At 39.5% G+C, this 17,188-nt stretch overlaps 2 protein-coding genes across 4 annotated transcripts; one reads left to right on the top strand and one right to left on the bottom strand.

The window, feature by feature from the left end:
* Nucleotides 1-617: 617 nt before the first annotated feature.
* Nucleotides 618-14,673, top strand: nprl3 (NPR3-like, GATOR1 complex subunit). Of its 3 annotated transcripts, none has more exons than XM_034142675.1 (14): nucleotides 618-1,007; nucleotides 1,666-1,735; nucleotides 4,227-4,265; nucleotides 4,993-5,125; nucleotides 5,928-6,002; nucleotides 7,326-7,479; nucleotides 7,825-7,903; nucleotides 7,980-8,117; nucleotides 11,550-11,706; nucleotides 12,202-12,308; nucleotides 12,633-12,762; nucleotides 13,382-13,571; nucleotides 13,665-13,857; nucleotides 14,340-14,673. In XM_034142675.1, the coding sequence occupies exons 1-14, from the start codon at nucleotides 815-817 to the stop codon at nucleotides 14,503-14,505; spliced, it is 1,824 nt and encodes a 607-aa protein (XP_033998566.1). In that variant the 5' UTR covers nucleotides 618-814; the 3' UTR covers nucleotides 14,506-14,673. The 3 variants fall into 3 exon arrangements, with proteins under 3 accessions (XP_033998566.1, XP_033998565.1, XP_033998567.1); XM_034142674.1 differs by having other exon boundaries at nucleotides 7,822-7,903; XM_034142676.1 differs by lacking the exon at nucleotides 4,227-4,265 and having other exon boundaries at nucleotides 7,822-7,903.
* A 262-nt stretch (nucleotides 14,674-14,935) lies between these two features.
* mpg (N-methylpurine DNA glycosylase) lies at nucleotides 14,936-17,188 on the bottom strand. The gene is made up of 3 exons (XM_034142677.1): nucleotides 16,767-17,188; nucleotides 15,796-16,000; nucleotides 14,936-15,613 (listed from the first exon to the last, which is right to left on the bottom strand). Exons 1-3 carry the CDS (start codon nucleotides 17,022-17,024, stop codon nucleotides 15,162-15,164), a joined length of 915 nt encoding a protein of 304 aa, XP_033998568.1. The 5' UTR covers nucleotides 17,025-17,188; the 3' UTR covers nucleotides 14,936-15,161.

Raw genomic sequence — 17,188 nt, 5'->3', positions numbered from 1 at the left:
CCGGCCGCCCCTATGGACCGGCCGCCACTTGATGATCCATATCACCGAGGAAGTAATACATCCGGGGAACTCTTATAGACGCACACACGCTCTGACCGCTGCATTTCATGCAACTTTGCTCATGTGGTGTAAAACCAATTTGCATTATCCCCACTGATACATGCACTCGTTCGAGCTCAATTTAACCTACATTGATCAGACTGTAGGCCTACTATGATTGCTGCAATTGATTTCAATTTGACACCATATCATCATTCACGAATTTGAAAGAAATGTCCTGCTGTAGCCTATTTATGGCACTTTAAGTTATATGGATATATATGGATTCAGATCATGAGATAAATATGAGGATGTAAGTCATTCAACTTAGCTTCACATTTCCAGCTTTTACAGTAAAGTAGCCAAGCATTTGCAACTAATGATATCATACATTCTTTTCAAAATATGCGAATGACGAATTGGTACTTTTACATTAGGGAAATGTTAAAGCTGACATAATTAAAATAATAATTACATTCTTACTGGCTAACGGACTAGGGGAGCCCTGACAGATATGGGAGGGGATCCTCTGACCGCTTGCTCTGTTCCATCCGGACATTTTTCAACGTGACACATAACAAACGCAGCAGGATGTGCGGTAGGGAGGACAAGAGTGTCAGGCCTTCAAGTTAATTCCAGTTAAAGTATTATTTGTTCAGGTATTCATGTATGGCAGACATTAATGCACCTGCAACCAGCTAACCGTTACTGCTCGGTCTAGGGTTACAGCTCGCAGTCTCTCAGCTAACGTGAAGTTAGCTAGAATGCTAGCACTATGTTCAACCCATTAGCTGGTTTACCAGATGACCGACAATCCATGTACAGTCAGTCACAAAACAGCGTGTACAAATCTGGCGACAGAACCAGCCCTATTAGCGTCATACTGGTAAGCTCTGGCAGCAGAGGGAACAAACTACTTTTCCGATATCCCTTCCAAAGAGTGGCTGAATGTCCGTCATCTCTGACAGGTAGGTGTAGCACAAGCTAGGTTAACATTAACCAGGATTCCTTAGTTCATCTCCTAAATACTTTATTTAAGAAATAAACTCTGTCTGAGGTCTCACATTTACAAAGCATTGTCAACGTTACAATTATCCCCCAACATAAAATCACAGCCCTGCAACATATTTTATCTGTAATGCTAACACTAAGAAAAGTGTGACTAATTTATTTCAGGAAGGGATGTATTGGCCCGCAATGACAACTTTTTCTGTTGTTATGCATTTGTTGTTGTACTTGTTTGTGCTTAGTAAACTGTAATTTACCTATTTGCTCCAATTGAGTGTCATTTGGTAGTACTTGTTAGTTTGCCCACACCCTGATGAGTCTGAGATCTGACTTTTATATAAAACTTTCATATCAAAGCTTTCACGGCAACATATGGAAACCTTGGGGTAGTTCCTAAATGATTACGTAAATACTGGAAAACTGCTTAAGCAAAGAACCGAAGTGGTCACACATAACAACAGAAAGAAAGACTCAACCAAGAACTATAGCTTTGTTATTTAAACATCTTGTTTTTAGGGCTCTATAGAACTATAGCATTGTTATTTAATCTCCACCCATGTATTTCTAATTGGCTTTAATAATCTTGTGAACTAATATAATATAATTTATTTCCACAAGCAAAACAGCGAAGTCCATATGCTCTGAACACAACCGGGGAAGGTCTTGACGATCAGGATGGTGATTCAAGGTATTTTATCGGTCTTCATTTAATATTACAGGTCTTTTTTTAATGCATTATTAAGAACATGACACAAAACCCATTCTAAGATCCACATTCACACCAAATGTCATTAGTTCTTTCCTCCATTTTGCATTGGATCTTATTTTATATTTTCAAGAAAGTTGTCATAGTTTTCAAGAGGAATTAAGGCCTTGCAGCCCCATAATCATTTACATTTATGGAATTGGGTTTCATAAAGCTTTTTTAATAAAAAAAAAAAGCTTTATGGCTGGTACTGCAAAATATGCTCACAATGTTTCTAAATGTCCCTTGAAATGTTTCATATCACCAGCTGCGGTTTAAATATGCTCACTTATCTGTACCGGTAATAAACACAAGCCTGTAAACCTTCACTTAAGATGAATAAAGAAACTAATACAGTGTATTGATGAATCCAATTTTATTCATCTTATCCATTTTTTATTCGTGAAATAAAAGATAAAGGGTTGACTTTTTTTATCCACTGAGGAAAAGAAGAGGAAAACTCAAGTCAGGTTGATCCATGTTCAGATCAGTCGACAGCTAAGTCATGTATTCCACTGTGGTTAATGGTAAGAAGGAAATTCTAAAGTGAAAACAAATTAAAGTTATGAGATGAAATAATTTAAAGCATGCAAAGGACTCTGTTATATAGCCACAATTAGACAATGAACATTTAAGTGTTAAAACTGAATAATTTGACATAACAGAAAAGATTGAGAGAAGAGTGAGATATGGTTAAATATTTCCCGCAGTGTGTTGGACACCAGCTGGCTGTGCTTTTAGTACTGACGGTTTTATTCAGCATTTAGTTTTCGTCATGCTTTTACTTAATGGATGGTAATGCTGGCCCCTCATTGGTTGGCAGATAATTACAATTATGTTTTATCAATTCAGCTCACTGACCAAGACGAGATAAAACGGTCAGACATTTTCTTTCTTGGGCTCAGTTTTCCCTACTGAAGAACAGGTTTTATATGAGTTACATTTTTACAGCTTTACGAAATATTTGACCTTAATGACCCTTGAGTGAGTATTATACTCACTCGAGTCAAGGGTCATAATAAGTAAATAATATATACTGGGATGAGAAAATTAAAGTAGCACAATCGAATCTTATAAACTTATTTGACTTTAAAATTATTATTAGCAGCCATTTGGAACCAGAGTTAAGCTGATACAGTAGATTTATGAACATCGTTTTTGTCTTATGTAAGACCCGGCCGTATAAGTTTAAAGTCATACACTAGCAGCTTTACAAAGACCAGTATAAGTGGTGCTCATTATATATGTGGCTGGTTATAAGTCACTGCTTACACTAGTTTATCTATATCTTTCTGAGGAATGTTTACAGAATATATGTCTTCATGAACATTTGTATTTGGCTTTAAAGATCACTTATCTATTAAAAAGATAGTTGGATATTCTAAAGTGGGGGTTGTGTGAGCTACTTTTCCATAGTCAGTGCATATCGTCAGTAGATGGCGGTTGGCCGGCCCCCAGTTTGGAGAAACCAGCTCGTAAGCAATGCATTAAACTGCTGTGGAATTGCAGCATATTTAAGCCACGTAAAAACTCAGTTTGAAAGGATGCTTTTTAAGAAATATTGCCACACTTTACCTTACCATCAGACGGGAAACTGAAGCCACTATCTATGCTTTCCCCTAGCCGCCTCCTTCATTGAAAAAAGTATTTAAAACTATTTTACCTTTCAGATCACAGACGTTTTTTAGTCTACAGATGCCTTGATTGGTTTGTGTTATTGTGTGACTTGTGGTGTGTGTTGTGTGACATGGGGTGACACCAAAGTCAAAATAACACAAACAACCAATAGAGGCAGCAGCAGAGCAGCAACTCCTGTGTTCTGCGAGGTAAAAATAAAGCCTTTCTCAAAGGATTCTGGTGGCTTTGAGAGATAACTAACGACTATAGATATCAGCTTCAGTTCCCCAATAGAAAGGGCGGTCTCACGGCAAGGTAAAGCAGCACAAGTGCTTCCTGAAAAGTCTGTAAAACCAAATATGGGATCAAATAAAATACTCAATCAATGTCCGAGCAAAGTTAACATCATTCTCTTAGATAACCAGCACTACCGTAAACCACATAATTAAAAAAACATATATTTAATATATACATTCCTTTGCTTTCTGGGCCTAACTCCTGCCTGTTTCTCTAAACTGTGGACAAGCTGACCGCCATCTACTGTAGGTATATGGATGTGTGCCTCACACAGCTACACTCCAAAATCTCCAAATAATCCCTTTATCCAACATGTTTCAACATTAATCAAATAAGATTCGGTCAGGGTAAACTGGTGTTTGCTCGAATCAAAAAGAAGACCAGCCTTTTCACATCACAGTGTCACATGTTTGTTCGGGTTGTTTTGATGTCCATTTTATGCATTCAGCCCAACTGTGTGTTGCATTTTCCCTTTTGTTTGCTTTTTTTCTTCTTTTTTATGGCCCAATTCCCATTTCAGAGAACAATCTCCACTAACTGACGAACAGTTGGTAGCAGGGTAAGACCAAATCATTCTAAACCACTTTCCTTCGCTTAGATCACCCCTGTCTTTTTTTATCCCCTTCTTTCCTTTTTGTGTCCTGTACGGATCCCCAACCCTAATCTAAGTCAAATCCTTGTGATGTATTAGTAGCAGATCCAGTGAATCAGAGCCTTGATTAATTCAGAATTTCATTTGTTCTCCTCTTTTATCACCAAAAAATAAAGAAATCCAATAGTTAGACGGAATAATTAACCTTTTAATTCACATTGATTACATTTCCTGTAGTATGAAGACTCATTACCAAACACAATATAAATCAAATGCAATACAGCCGCTGCTACACAATCTTTTTCAATTGTGTTGCTGAGGTAAGTCTTTTATGTGTTTTAATTTTTCTTGAAGTTAACGCCTTGATTTTTGTCCCTTTGATTGCAGCATGAGTAACTTAAGTCAAACCAGCATGTGTCTTTCACATTCTTCATTCATACAGCGACTTCACTGTTTCTGCAAGGCGGCCTCTTCCTCTTTCCTCCTCTCCAGTAGCACCACAAGATATTTCATTTCTACTGTCATTGATCAATTGCATTACAGGCATCTGATAAACGCAGCCCGTCTTATAGACAGGATAGTGAAAACATTTAAACCAACAGCTAATTTAGACTTTCTTACGTGTCTCAGCTGTTCCTGTGCTTTGACCCCTGATCCCACTTTTTCTAATTGAGTCTGTTCTTCCTTCTTTAAGGTTCTCTGACATCATCCTCGCCACCATCCTGGCCACCAAATCTGATATATGTGGTAAGAAGTTTGAACTGAAGATAGACAATGTTCGATTCGTGGGTCACCCTACGCCCCTTCAGCACCCTCCCATCATTCAGGTAAGGAACACAATGTGTCTCAATAAAGTTATTCTGGATTTAAACTTTTAGTGTAAACAAATAATCAAACCAATCTTAAATAAGGCAATCATCATTCATTATTAAATAAATGCTGAAAGATAGCAACTTTGTTAGCCTGTTCTTTGGTACATGATAGTGTCTGTATATGTTTGCCTCTGCGCTGATCAGCAGTCCTATATCCTCCCATCTTTATTAGACACCAAGGAGGTACAATATCAATAAAAAGTGCCATTTTAAATTCTCTTAATATTATTACTGTAATATGTTTCTTGCCTTTGGTCTTGATGGCCATTTCCATTGTGAACGAGCCTCAACATACGCAAACTTTAAACTTTGGCATGATGGTCTGAACATCAGCAGCTCTCCCTGTTGGCACTTCTCTGTGACAATGAAAACAACAACAATGTGAAAAACAATGCACTACAAATAACATATTCTATTAACAACTGCCTCTCTGAAAATAACTGGAACAACTTGCATTACACTGAATTTAAATCCAACTACACCTCCCGTTCTTGACTTATCAGAATGAGTCATTTCAGGCTCAATTCAAAGTAAACATTTCAGGTTTTTAAAAAGGTTGTTTTGTTGCAGAGATTTGGTCTGTCGTATAACATTTGCTTGTGCACATTTTATTTTTGATATATTTGTGAATGTAACTGTTTTTTTAAACTAAGTTGATATGTATACATTTTGATGCTGTGGAGATGTTCACTTTACATTGTTTATGTAAATAGTTTATTTCAAGCATCTTGTGAAAAAAATGCTTTTCTGTCCACAGGTTTCTAAGACAGATCCTTCCCCTAAGAGAGAAATGCCTACGATGATCTTGTTTAACGTGGTCTTTGCACTGAGGGTAGGTAAAAAACATAATTTAGATTTTAAATATTAATCGTTGAGCCGTCTGCTCTAGATTTTAAATAAACTGTGCATAAATGTTAATATTCACAATACAGATCCAATATATACATTTTTTAATTAATGCACAATGAAGTTGGCTGGCTGAGGGTGGGAGACCAATATGAGTGTTTAGTTAATCTATGTGTGCTGTGGATGATAATATTCCTGTTACTCTATCTATCTGAGAGAGCATGGGAACTCAGAGGGAAGGGGCCGATGGGGCCTTAATCACGCTGTCCAACACGACGTGCTCCTCCTATGCTGAGTCACTGTACCCAGAAAGACAGTACAGCTGAGCTGAGAGGGGGCGAAAAGTGCTTAGTCATGTTTAGTCAATGCCATCTACCGCTACTGTGGTAGTTACCCTGGATATCAGCTGTGAGGGAGTGCATGTTTTTTGATAAAATATATATTCATAATGGGGGGGATCATTTTTGTGTATACATTTGCACAATATGTAACCATTTACAATTCAATGGATTGACAATGTAATTAAGTATACCCATTTAATTATTTGTATTGTTCATTCCTGAAGATAACCCTTTTGTTTTTTAGATGTACTGCAATTCATATCAAATGATGGCAGCTGATCTTAACAATGCAAAGAGACATTGTTGGTTACTGAGCACTCCTTTTATATATTTTGTCCATCCTCATTTACATACCTGAACAAAATATTATAATTACTTCTTAGTACAACACAACCTCCAGACTTCTGAACTACCAAAGACATGAGGCAATAGCTTTTTAGACAGAGTCTGAAGAATATATGTATATATTTATCATATAAGTACAATTAGAATTTTGCCTTTCATTCATATATTTTAATTTGTCTCTTAGTGTGTTACCAGCTAAGATCTTTACGCCACATAAAAAAGCTCAAAAGTAATTTAAATATTAGGGATTATACATGTTTGACAGTTTATTCAAATCCATTTGATATGGTTACATTACATTACATTGCATTTAGCTGACGCTTTTATCCAAAGCGACTTAGTGAGTCACTTTGGTTACCAATAATGACTAATTAAATAACATAAACCCATGACTGTTAATTGATGATGGGGTGTTATTTATGATTTTATTTTCTCTATCTTATACCGATAAAATGACATAATATATGTACACAACATATGTAAAAAAAAAAAATGTATACCCAACAAACAGAGGTTCAAAAATGAAGGACATCATAGGTTATTATTAAGTTGTAAAGGTATGACATGTTTCTGACAAAAGACAATGTTTCCAAAACTTCTTCCTCTGTCTTTGCTCTCTGCAGGCGAACGCGGACCCGTCCGTCATCAGCTGCATGCACAACCTGTCGCGCCGCATCGCCATCGCCCTGCAGCACGAGGAGCGCCGCTGCCAGTACCTGACCAGGGAGGCCAAACTGATGCTGGCCGTCCAGGACGAGATCACCACCATGACTGAGAGTGAGGTTCACACGTCACACACCTCACTGCTGACAGAGATGTAGCTTGTCACATGATTAACACTTTGATTATGTTTGGGCTGCCAATTAAATGTCAGACAATAGTGAAACATTGAAAAGTCCAAGGTGATGTTTATAAATGTTCACATGTATTAATATAATATAAAATAGAGAAAAGACAGACATCTCTATAATTGAGTTTGTTTTGCATAAAAATGACTTGAACAATGAATTGATTGTCAGAAAAAGTTGCAGATTATTTTTCGTTCTCTGGAATTAAGATTGCAGATCAAGCTAATGTACTATGGTATTTTGACAATGTTCTCTGTCTTTCTGGAATTAGCAGAAGCAAGCCCCCAGTCCCCATTTAGGCAAATTCTTCCCAAATGTAAACTAGCCAGAGACCTGAAGGAGGCTTATGACAGGTGTGTGCATTATGTTCTTCTTATCATTGTATGTATATGGCTCATAAGTAAGATTCTAATACTCATGTTCTTGCAGCCTCTGTACAACAGGTGTGGTGCGTCTACACATTAACAACTGGCTGGAGGTGAGCTTCTGTTTACCACATAAGATCCACAGGATTGGCGGCAACCACATCCCCCCCGAGGCCTTAGAGCGCAGCCTTAAGGCTATAAGGTTTGTGTGTTCTTTTAATGTGCAGAATGAAAGGTTTCTACCCTCTTCTATGTGGGTTAAAACTGTTCAAATATCACTTTTGGCAACACTTCAATCATCATTGTGAAACTGGAAATGGCCTATCATAAATAAACACAAATACCCCACCCAAAGTCCCCCTTCTCAAAGCATAAACACATGTAGGAAGTGTTAGGTTAATACCCAAAAGGCCTTTTATTTTTTAAACTATTTCAAACAATTGCCACATTTGTATTCACTATATAAAACGTTTATAAAATGTACTTTTAATTGCAAATATAGGTTCCTTCTTTTCTGCCCTCAAAAAAGCAAGAAGAGAAAATGTGTGGTCCCCGAAAGCAGCAGCTTATTCATTGTTAATTTCATGCAAGTCATGCAAAGCTTCAAAATGAGTTTGTTATTGTCAGTTTAGAAAACTCATGACTCTATCTCATTGACTACATAAAGTCAGTCAGCATGCAAAGACATAAACATGACTACCAAGTAGCCTAGGATTCTAACAATCCCCTTTCATCTGTGTTGTTTGAATAGTCTATTCAGTATATATATATATATATATATATATATATATATATATATATTAGGGCTGTCAGTCGATTAAAATATTTAATCGCGATTAATCGCATGATTGTCCATAGTTAATCGCGATTAATCGCAAATTAATCGCACATTTTTTATCTGTTCTAAATGTACCTTAGAGGGATATTTTTCAAGTTTTTAATACTCTTATCAACATATGAGTGGACAACTATGCTTTATATGTTTGTTTATTATCATTTGAACAATGACAAATATTCTCATGAATATTAAACACAACAACCTCTGAACATTACAAATATTCGCCTCAATTCAACCTAGAACCTCTCTCATACAATACTGTGTGTGTGTGTGTGTGTGTGTGTGTGTGTGTGTGTGTGTGTGTGTGTGTGTGTGTGTGTGTGTGTGTGTGTGTGTGTGTGTGTGTGTGTGTGTGTGTGTGTGTGTGTGTGTGTGTGTGTGTGTGTGTGTGTGTGTGTGTGTGTGTGTGTGTGTGTGTGTGTGTGTGTGTGTGTGTGTGTGTGATCGTTGGAGCTATGTGCAGCTCAAGGCATATATGCCTGTGTGTATGAGCTGTGTTGCGGCACTATCCGTGCTGAGTGCATGCCCGGCGCCGTGGGAGGGCCAGGCCCTCCCATTTGACATTCCTGCCCTCCCCAATAAACAAGTTTTTTATTATTTATCAATTTTTTTTTTTTTAAAAGATCTTTATTTTTTTAATTATAAATAAACTATGAACTTTTATGCTACGATGTATGTGATGTCAGATAGTAACTAAAACAAAAAATCACAGGCTACGTCAAATAAATTCATGTGTCTGTTGTGATTTGTGATTCGTCCACATTTAGACCAATCACAGCGTCACACTCTGCCGCCTATTCTGGATTTGTTTATTGTGCATTCTGTAGACTCCCATTTCTGTTTGAATTACAAAATGGACATCAGAAATTGGCTTAAAAGGTCTAAGGATTTATTAAAACGAAATAGCGATGAAAGAACTGCAGCCGATGGTGCTGCTGGCGTCCCTGCACCTGCCGTTGCAGCAGCACGCCTTAATGTCACAAGCTTGACCTCGGCAAACCCCGGGGCTGAGTTAGCGAGCCCAATCCTTGACTCATCAAGGCGGGCGCCACCAACGCTGTCCTCCGAGGCACAGCTCCTTGTGCCCCTACCATCACCACCTGCGTTGCCACACCCTGTACCACACCCGCCAGCATCCTCCTCCTCCTCCGTGCCGGTGCCTCCACTACAGACGCTATCTTGCAGCACATCAACAGGTACTATTGGTACGCTCAAAGACCAACAGCCCCAGATGATCTTGGGGTTAATAAACCCAACCAGGTGAAACTGGATCGTTATTCAGGGAGATTGTTTTCAGGAAAGAAGCGCACTTTTGCCACTGCATGGTACAACAGACCATAGCTTGAATATTCGCTAAAAGCAGACGCAGCCTTTTGTTTCCCCTGTAGACAGTTTAAAGTAAATACGTCTTCATCTGATGCGGCTTTTACTGTCAAAGGTTTTTGCGACGGGAAACCCACATTACAGACTGATAAAGGACTGCTAAGACATGCCGCATCAAAAGAACACATTTCATGTGAGAGTTTGTGGAGAGAGAAACAGATACGCGAGGAAACAAATAAGGAAATTAGTACTTTGGTGCACACAGATCAGCTGGCACGGAACCGTTATTACGTGTCAGCTGTCGTTGATATTATAGCTTTTTTAGCTGTCAACCAACTCCCTCTCAGAGGTGACCACGATTGTATTCCACAGCATGTCCGAGTCAGGCAGTGGGCTCTTCCTATCGCTGTTTGAGTATACGCTGCACAAAGATGCAGAGTTGGCCTTGCTGTTTGATATATATTGTGCCGCAGGCCCGCAGCACATGACGGTTTTGTGTGCCCTCCCATGAAAATCATATGCCCTCCCTTTAGATTTGTTCTGGCGCCGGGTCTGGCTGAGTGTGCTGTCTGGCTACCTGCATCAAGTCAAGTGCTCGGCGCAGTTGTCGGCGAAATGTCGCTCCTCTGTTTTCATTGAAACAGCTCCTTATATCCGTTAGCTCAGCTAGCTAGCACCAGATGCTAACAACAACACGTAAGGTGTGCTTCGCTCGCGCCACACATACACACACCCTCCCGGTCCTCCCGATGGCCAGTCCGGGCCTGCCGGTGAGCGTGGAAGTGTGGTCTGCTACAAGCGGGCAGCAGGAGCGGGGCTGTCAGCATCAGCTTGTAGATGGTATTTTAAACTCGATGCGCTCTGAAACTACGGCGGCCGAGGACAAAAAATACACATGCGTTAATCGCGTTAAAATAATTAGTGGCGTTAATTTTTTTTTGCGTTTTTTTGCGTTAACGCGTTATTAACTTGACAGCCCTAATATATATATATATATATATATATATATATATATATATATATATATATATATATATATATATACAAATGTTGTTAGTCACAGAGGGCCCACAAAATGTTGTCTTGCAAGAAGTTGCAGTTCCTAAAAACTGAGAGTATAATCCCCCATCAGTGTGTAATGTGTAAGGGGAATTGTTTTCTCTTAAGGCCGATTAAAGGCTAAGTTTTATGAGTGACTTACTATTCAAAGCATCCAAAATAAACGTCACGTTTTCTTTGGAACATACTGCCCCCTATTGATACTTCATCATACTACATCAGAGTTGTGATCTTTTATTTCTGCCTTTTGACACTGCACAGGGTGAAAATGGTGCTCTGCTGAAAGATGATTTAATTTTCACTGAATCAGACACTCTGTTGTTCTGTGGACTGGTACTAAAGCTGATCCCCTCTGGCTTCTATTGAGTACCCAGTCTTGTCTGTTGATATATCATATGTGCTCTCCTCCTTCAGGCCCTACCATGCCCTGCTGCTGCTGGAGAGTGAGAAGGCGCTGCTGAACCAGCTTCCTCTGGACTGCTCGCCTGCGATGGTGCGCCTCATCAAAACCTGCTCAGCGGTGAAGAACCTGCAGCAGCTGGCACAGGATGCTGACCTGGCCTTACTGCAGGTGGAGAACAGTAGCACTGCCTGCATCACCACTGCACTCTACAACACAAGATGTCTTTTTCTGATCTCACAGGGCATAAAATAAGATTTACCTTCTACTAATTAAAAAATGTGTATAACCATTTAAATACAACCCACACAAGGTGTAATTAAAGGTATACATGTTGTGTTTCATGTAGGAGAATCAAAGGTGATGATGAAATAGGATGTATGTGCCACAGTTTGCTAAAAAAAAGTGCAACACTGGAGCGATATCATACTGCGTATCTGAGAAATTAAAATATGTACCAGTCAAAGTTGTTTACCCAGAAAGGTGTTAAAGGTGTCTTACTGCCATCTAGTGGACAATATGTGTACACTCAAAGACAATCTAAAACCACCAGTATAAGAAGTGCTTATATCTTCCTTCTTCATTTGTTTTTCATTTGCAAACCATATTTTTGTTTATTGTCTGATTTCACATTGCTAATAATATTTGCAAATGAATTTCCCTCAGATCTTTCAAATTGCTGCTCACTTGGTTTATTGGGGCAAAGCGATCATCATCTACCCGCTGTGTGAGAACAACGTCTACATGCTGTCTCCTCACGCCAACATCAGCCTGTGAGTGTTCAATGATTACCGTTGATCTAATAATAATATAGTTAATAATAATAATTGCTGAGCACTCACCTGTGCCATCGCCTCCTACATAGGTACAAAAACGAATCTAATCTTTAGTTTTCGTTGATTCAGATTTGTACTTGCACCTTAAGATTTGTTATGAAATGACTGGATTAGGCCATTGGCAGAACATGTCATTTTCTTCTATACACACAATATCTTTACATTCAAATAGCCTTTTCTTTTACACCATTGTTGAAAAAGCTACTTTAATGGGAAATCTTGCTGTTAATGTATTGTAATGTCGGCCTTCTCTCTGGATAGATACTCATCATTGGCTGAGCAGTTTGCTCAGCAGTTTCCTGGTCATGATCTGCCCTCGATGTTAGCCAAGTTCTCTCTGCCTGTCTCTCTGGCCGAGTTCAGAAATCCCCTGGAAGCTCCCGCACAGGAGGTAGGACTATCGTACAATAACAAATACAAAGCCAACATCCCCACGCCTTCACACAGTAATAAACATCAAGCCCTACAAAAACAAATAGTATTTAATGAATACATTTTTAAAAGTCTGACAGTCCCCCAGTCTTCTTTTAAAGAGCTGAACAATATAAACATAATTAGAAAATAACTGTAATATTTCTATTTTTAAAACTATTAACATATTTAGATTGAAGAATAATAGAGTCAGACATTGTGAACATAATCAAAATACATTTTTTATAACAAAATAGAAGTACAATTAAAGCATCCCGGTAAACATCTAGTATATAAAGGGCTTTTTCTGTAAAGGTATACGCTGCGTTGTAAGAGCAGAACCATCTGCTGTTCTCCTCCGACCCGTGTTGTTTTGGCATAGCTGCTTGAGCGTCGGCGCTGAATAATAAATGGAAAAGGGACATCAGCTCCAACGTCTGCAGCCTCTATTTTTCATGAGAACAAGATCAGAGCCAGGGCGCTTTATTTTGGCTCTATTTTTGAGCTAGTGTGGTACCAGTGGCTGATTTAAAATATTTGACCTGGTTAGGGACATCAGTCTGCTCAGTTTCACTTGTTCTGTGTTTCTCCTCCTCCAGGCCCAGCTGATCCAGATGGTGGTGTGGATGCTTCAGCGCCGCCTCCTCATCCAGCTGCACACTTACGTCTGCCTGTTGGTTCCTCCCAGTGAAGATGAGCCTGGCTTGAAGGATGAAGATCTTCCACTGGCTTCCCGAGTAGGGGGCCGCAGCCTCAGCACCCCGAGCGCCCTCAGCTTCGGTTCCCCTAGTATGTCGTCACTCAGCCCCCTCCTGACTAACCCTTAGTGCTATGACAAGGCAATAGATAATCAATGATTGTCTGTGTGCTTCCTCTTCATAGCCAGCAGTGATGACATGACCCTCACCAGTCCCAGTATGGACAACTCCAGTGCAGAGCTGCTGCCCGGGGGGGACTCTCCGCTCAACAAGAGGATGACGGAGACGCTGCTCGCCAGCCTGTCGGAGCACGAGAGGCAGGTTATCCTAAACATCCCTGCTGCACAAAATCCGGAGGATCTGAGGATGTTTGCGAGGTATTTAGACCCAAGCCAAAGCATATTTTGTGTTTTTTATCAGTGCATTAAACTCTTCTCAGCTCTATGCTTAGATTAAAGACACTCCACAGTGTTTGGCCTGTCTGAGACAAAAATTGACAGACTTCAATTCATTAATATTGAACAGTCTGACACAGATTGCGACCAAGGTTTTAATCAACCAATCTCAAACATTGTGAATAAACGCACACAATTGCAGCTGTTGTCCCATCTTAAAGATCCCAAACAGATGGGATACGTTTTAGTGGGGATTAAGTGAGAGAATAAGAAGTATTAATTGCATTCAAAGAATATTAGAACATTTAATTGGAAATGATCAGCTGGGTAGTTAAGATCAGTTGCCAGCTGTAGGTTCTGTCCATGTTCAAAACAGGAAATGTCTAGAGGAGTAAAAAAAAATTGGATTTACCCAGTTGATGATTCCATAAAACTGTTCTGCCTGTTATGTTGACTGTTTCCAGGCTGCTGCACTATTTCCGGGGACATCACCACCTGGAAGAAATCATGTACAACGAGAACATGAGGCGCTCGCAGCTCAAGACCATGTTTGACAAGTTCCGCAGTGTCCTTGTGGTGACCAACCATGAAGATCCCATTATTTCAATCTTTCAGTGCCCCATGGAGTAATGGCACGGGGACAGTATGCAGAAGATGTCTGTTTGTGAGCCTGATGTGCTCACAGCTAAGTGCTATTACTCAACAGTGTTGTTTTAAAATGAACTGATTGTTGAATGAATGTGTTTTTCCCTTATGAGCCAAATGTTTGTTTACAATATTAAATTATTTTGTACATAACAGATATGCCTCAACTCAGATTATTTTGCATAGTTGTGTAACCCCTGCATGTCCCAGATGTGTTAGATAATCTGTGCCGACCACAGAGCGGCACACTGCGTAACGATCATTCCAGACCTCCTGCTCCCCCTACTCTGCAATCCCAGAGGTGAGGAGAAAAAAAAGCAAGAAAGGGAAGACTCTAAACATCAAACAGGCTGTTTCTGCTTTGAGAGAAACAGAGCGCTCCAAACATCTGTGAAATCACTGAGAAGAGAATTTCCAAAGTATGAATGTTTATTAAAAACACTGATGGAGCACCAAAAAAAGACTCATTAATAAGTAAATATAGGTTAAGATTTACAAAAATAAATGTTCGTATATTTTATGCCCATTTGGATTTGTTCAGTCAACCAGTCATGGAGGTTGTTTTACCATCTTGACTTTCTTGTTGAGTTTTTATACCGCCTATGTGGTGAAGTCCACAAAGGTAACAGATGGCAGAGTAGTCACGTCTTTTTGACATTGTGCTGTCCTGTGTGAGACTGCACTTCTGAGGGAACCAAATTGCTCGTTACATTTCCAGACACTGACTGCCTTTCTGCTTCTTTATTCACTACGCTAACACACGGGTGCCCACGGAGATAAAAACGCCAGGGCTTCTTGGCCCATTCCCCATGGGACTCAATTCCAATGCGTGGTGCTGATACTATGTCATTGGGTTCTGCTGGATTTATGTTGGGGTCCTTCTCCAGCCAAACCTCTGGGTCTGCAGCTAGGTTTCGACGGTCGAAACAGCGGGGTATATTTAGAGCCTGGCACAGCTTGGAGGGCCCGTTGCAGAGCTCTTTGTCCTTCAGTAGTCGGGCTCCCTCTCTGCGTCTGGCTGCCCTCAGCTGCCTCATGGCGGGCTGACCCTGCAGGGGCTCCAGGGAGCGCAGCAGCACGGCAGCCCCCTCCCCTGGTAATACAGCACACAATATGCATCCGTCAGCAAGGCTCCACCCTGTCTCCTTCCTTTTGCCCTTTATGCATTGGCGATCAAAAACACTGATGTATTGGTTTAATGTCAGATGAATGATAAATATTTGGAGGTAGGCTTATTGTGTATGCACTAGTAGGCCAAATGGCATATGCTTGTACCTTCACTAGACACATTCATACAGAGGTAGATGCCATAGATTAGATAGACATAGATCGTGCCAGGCTTCATGAACATGGCTGTGTTCCTCTCGGTGCGTTTGCCTCCTGCTGAGTGTGAAGCTTTATCCTCCCCTCCAAGGTACGCTTCAGTTTCCACTATTCTCCCCCTCAGCTCAGTGCCATCTGCACACCTGCGGACCAACACCTGCAGGGACCAGGAACAAGACAGATTAGATGTTATTAAAATGAGTCACTTAGATGATTAGTCAGCCTACAGAAGATTAATTGTCAACAATTATGATAGTTATAATACATTGAATTTGAGTAGCGCCTTTTAAAACATATTGCAAAACTCACCTCTTCAATCTGGCTTTTAATGTGTGATTTGAGTTGTATTGCTTGATTTTAATGTGACTTTAACTATATGTATTTGTTGTTCTTTGGTTTTCACTATCTCTGTAAAGCGACTTTGAGCACCTGTAAAAGTGCTTACAAAATACATCTATTATTATTACAGTTCAACAGAAAACACATTAGAAAAGTAAGAAAAAACGTATGTTAATTAGAAATTAAAATGATACAACAAGAAAATAGATTAAGATAGTTCAAAAATATAAAACAATTAATTTATTAAAGGGTATATAAAAATAGTTATTTTAAAGACATTTAAATTAGGATTAGTGACAAAGATAAAGCCACAAATGTAATGCTCCAAGCTTGTCCATTTTTTTATTTTAAGCCTTCTCTGATAGCATAACATATTTTGGTTATGTGTTTTGGGATTTTAGAAGGTTGTAGCTGACCCATGGAGTCTATGGTGTAATCAACTGATGACAGTGACTGACTGAAGAAATACAAAGTAGTTTAAAGGTTTAAGAGTTTGAAACGTAGACAACCTGGACATGTGCATGGATAGAGCTTTATATGGCTTTCAGAAATCATCCTTACAAAAATAAACCGGGCAGCATTACCTTGCCAAGGAATGCTTTTGCCAAACTAATGCATGATTGTTTGAAAAAATCCTCTTCCAGTCTTTGATGCGGGTCATTATTGGTGAAGTAGTGGCTGTGCTCCGCCTCACAATTTTGAGCATTTTCAAGAGTTTCACAAGGATTGTTCTTCAGTTTAGCAGGTGAGACATTCAGAGTTAAATCCGTCTGGTTTTTATGCTTAATTATTGCTGCTTCTGCATCTGTCACGGGCAGCATCTTTCTTTTTCTACCTGCCATTACAAAACGTTACCTCTAAACCCTTAAAACAAATATATCCCTTCTACGACCTTCTTGCAGTCTCTTTGTATTGTCAGCAACACTTTTCTACAGTATTTAAAGTTAATATTTCACAATTAATGTTAGTCCTGAAGTGGATTAATGCTATTGCTAACCTACAGGAA

The sequence above is a fragment of the Trematomus bernacchii genome, unplaced genomic scaffold (genome assembly GCF_902827165.1).
Source record: "Trematomus bernacchii unplaced genomic scaffold, fTreBer1.1, whole genome shotgun sequence".
Classification (NCBI taxonomy): Eukaryota; Metazoa; Chordata; class Actinopteri; order Perciformes; family Nototheniidae; genus Trematomus; species Trematomus bernacchii.
Note: the sequence above shows the minus strand (reverse complement) of the source record. Positions and strands in the feature narration are given on the sequence as shown.

Bases quoted from the DNA above. Each gene is read 5' to 3' on its own strand.
- nprl3 (XM_034142674.1), top strand. From the start codon at position 815: ATGTTCAACCCATTAGCTGGTTTACCAGATGACCGACAATCCATGTAC. The intron at 7,480-7,821 runs GTGAGGTTCACA...TTCTGGAATTAG, and splicing joins GATCACCACCATGACTGAGA to CAGAAGCAAGCCCCCAGTCC. The intron at 13,858-14,339 runs GTATTTAGACCC...GACTGTTTCCAG, and splicing joins GATCTGAGGATGTTTGCGAG to GCTGCTGCACTATTTCCGGG.
- mpg (XM_034142677.1), bottom strand. From the start codon at position 17,024: ATGGCAGGTAGAAAAAGAAAGATGCTGCCCGTGACAGATGCAGAAGCA. The intron at 16,001-16,766 runs GTAATGCTGCCC...TGGTCCCTGCAG, and splicing joins CAAAAGCATTCCTTGGCAAG to GTGTTGGTCCGCAGGTGTGC. The intron at 15,614-15,795 runs GTACAAGCATAT...CTGTATTACCAG, and splicing joins TATGAATGTGTCTAGTGAAG to GGGAGGGGGCTGCCGTGCTG.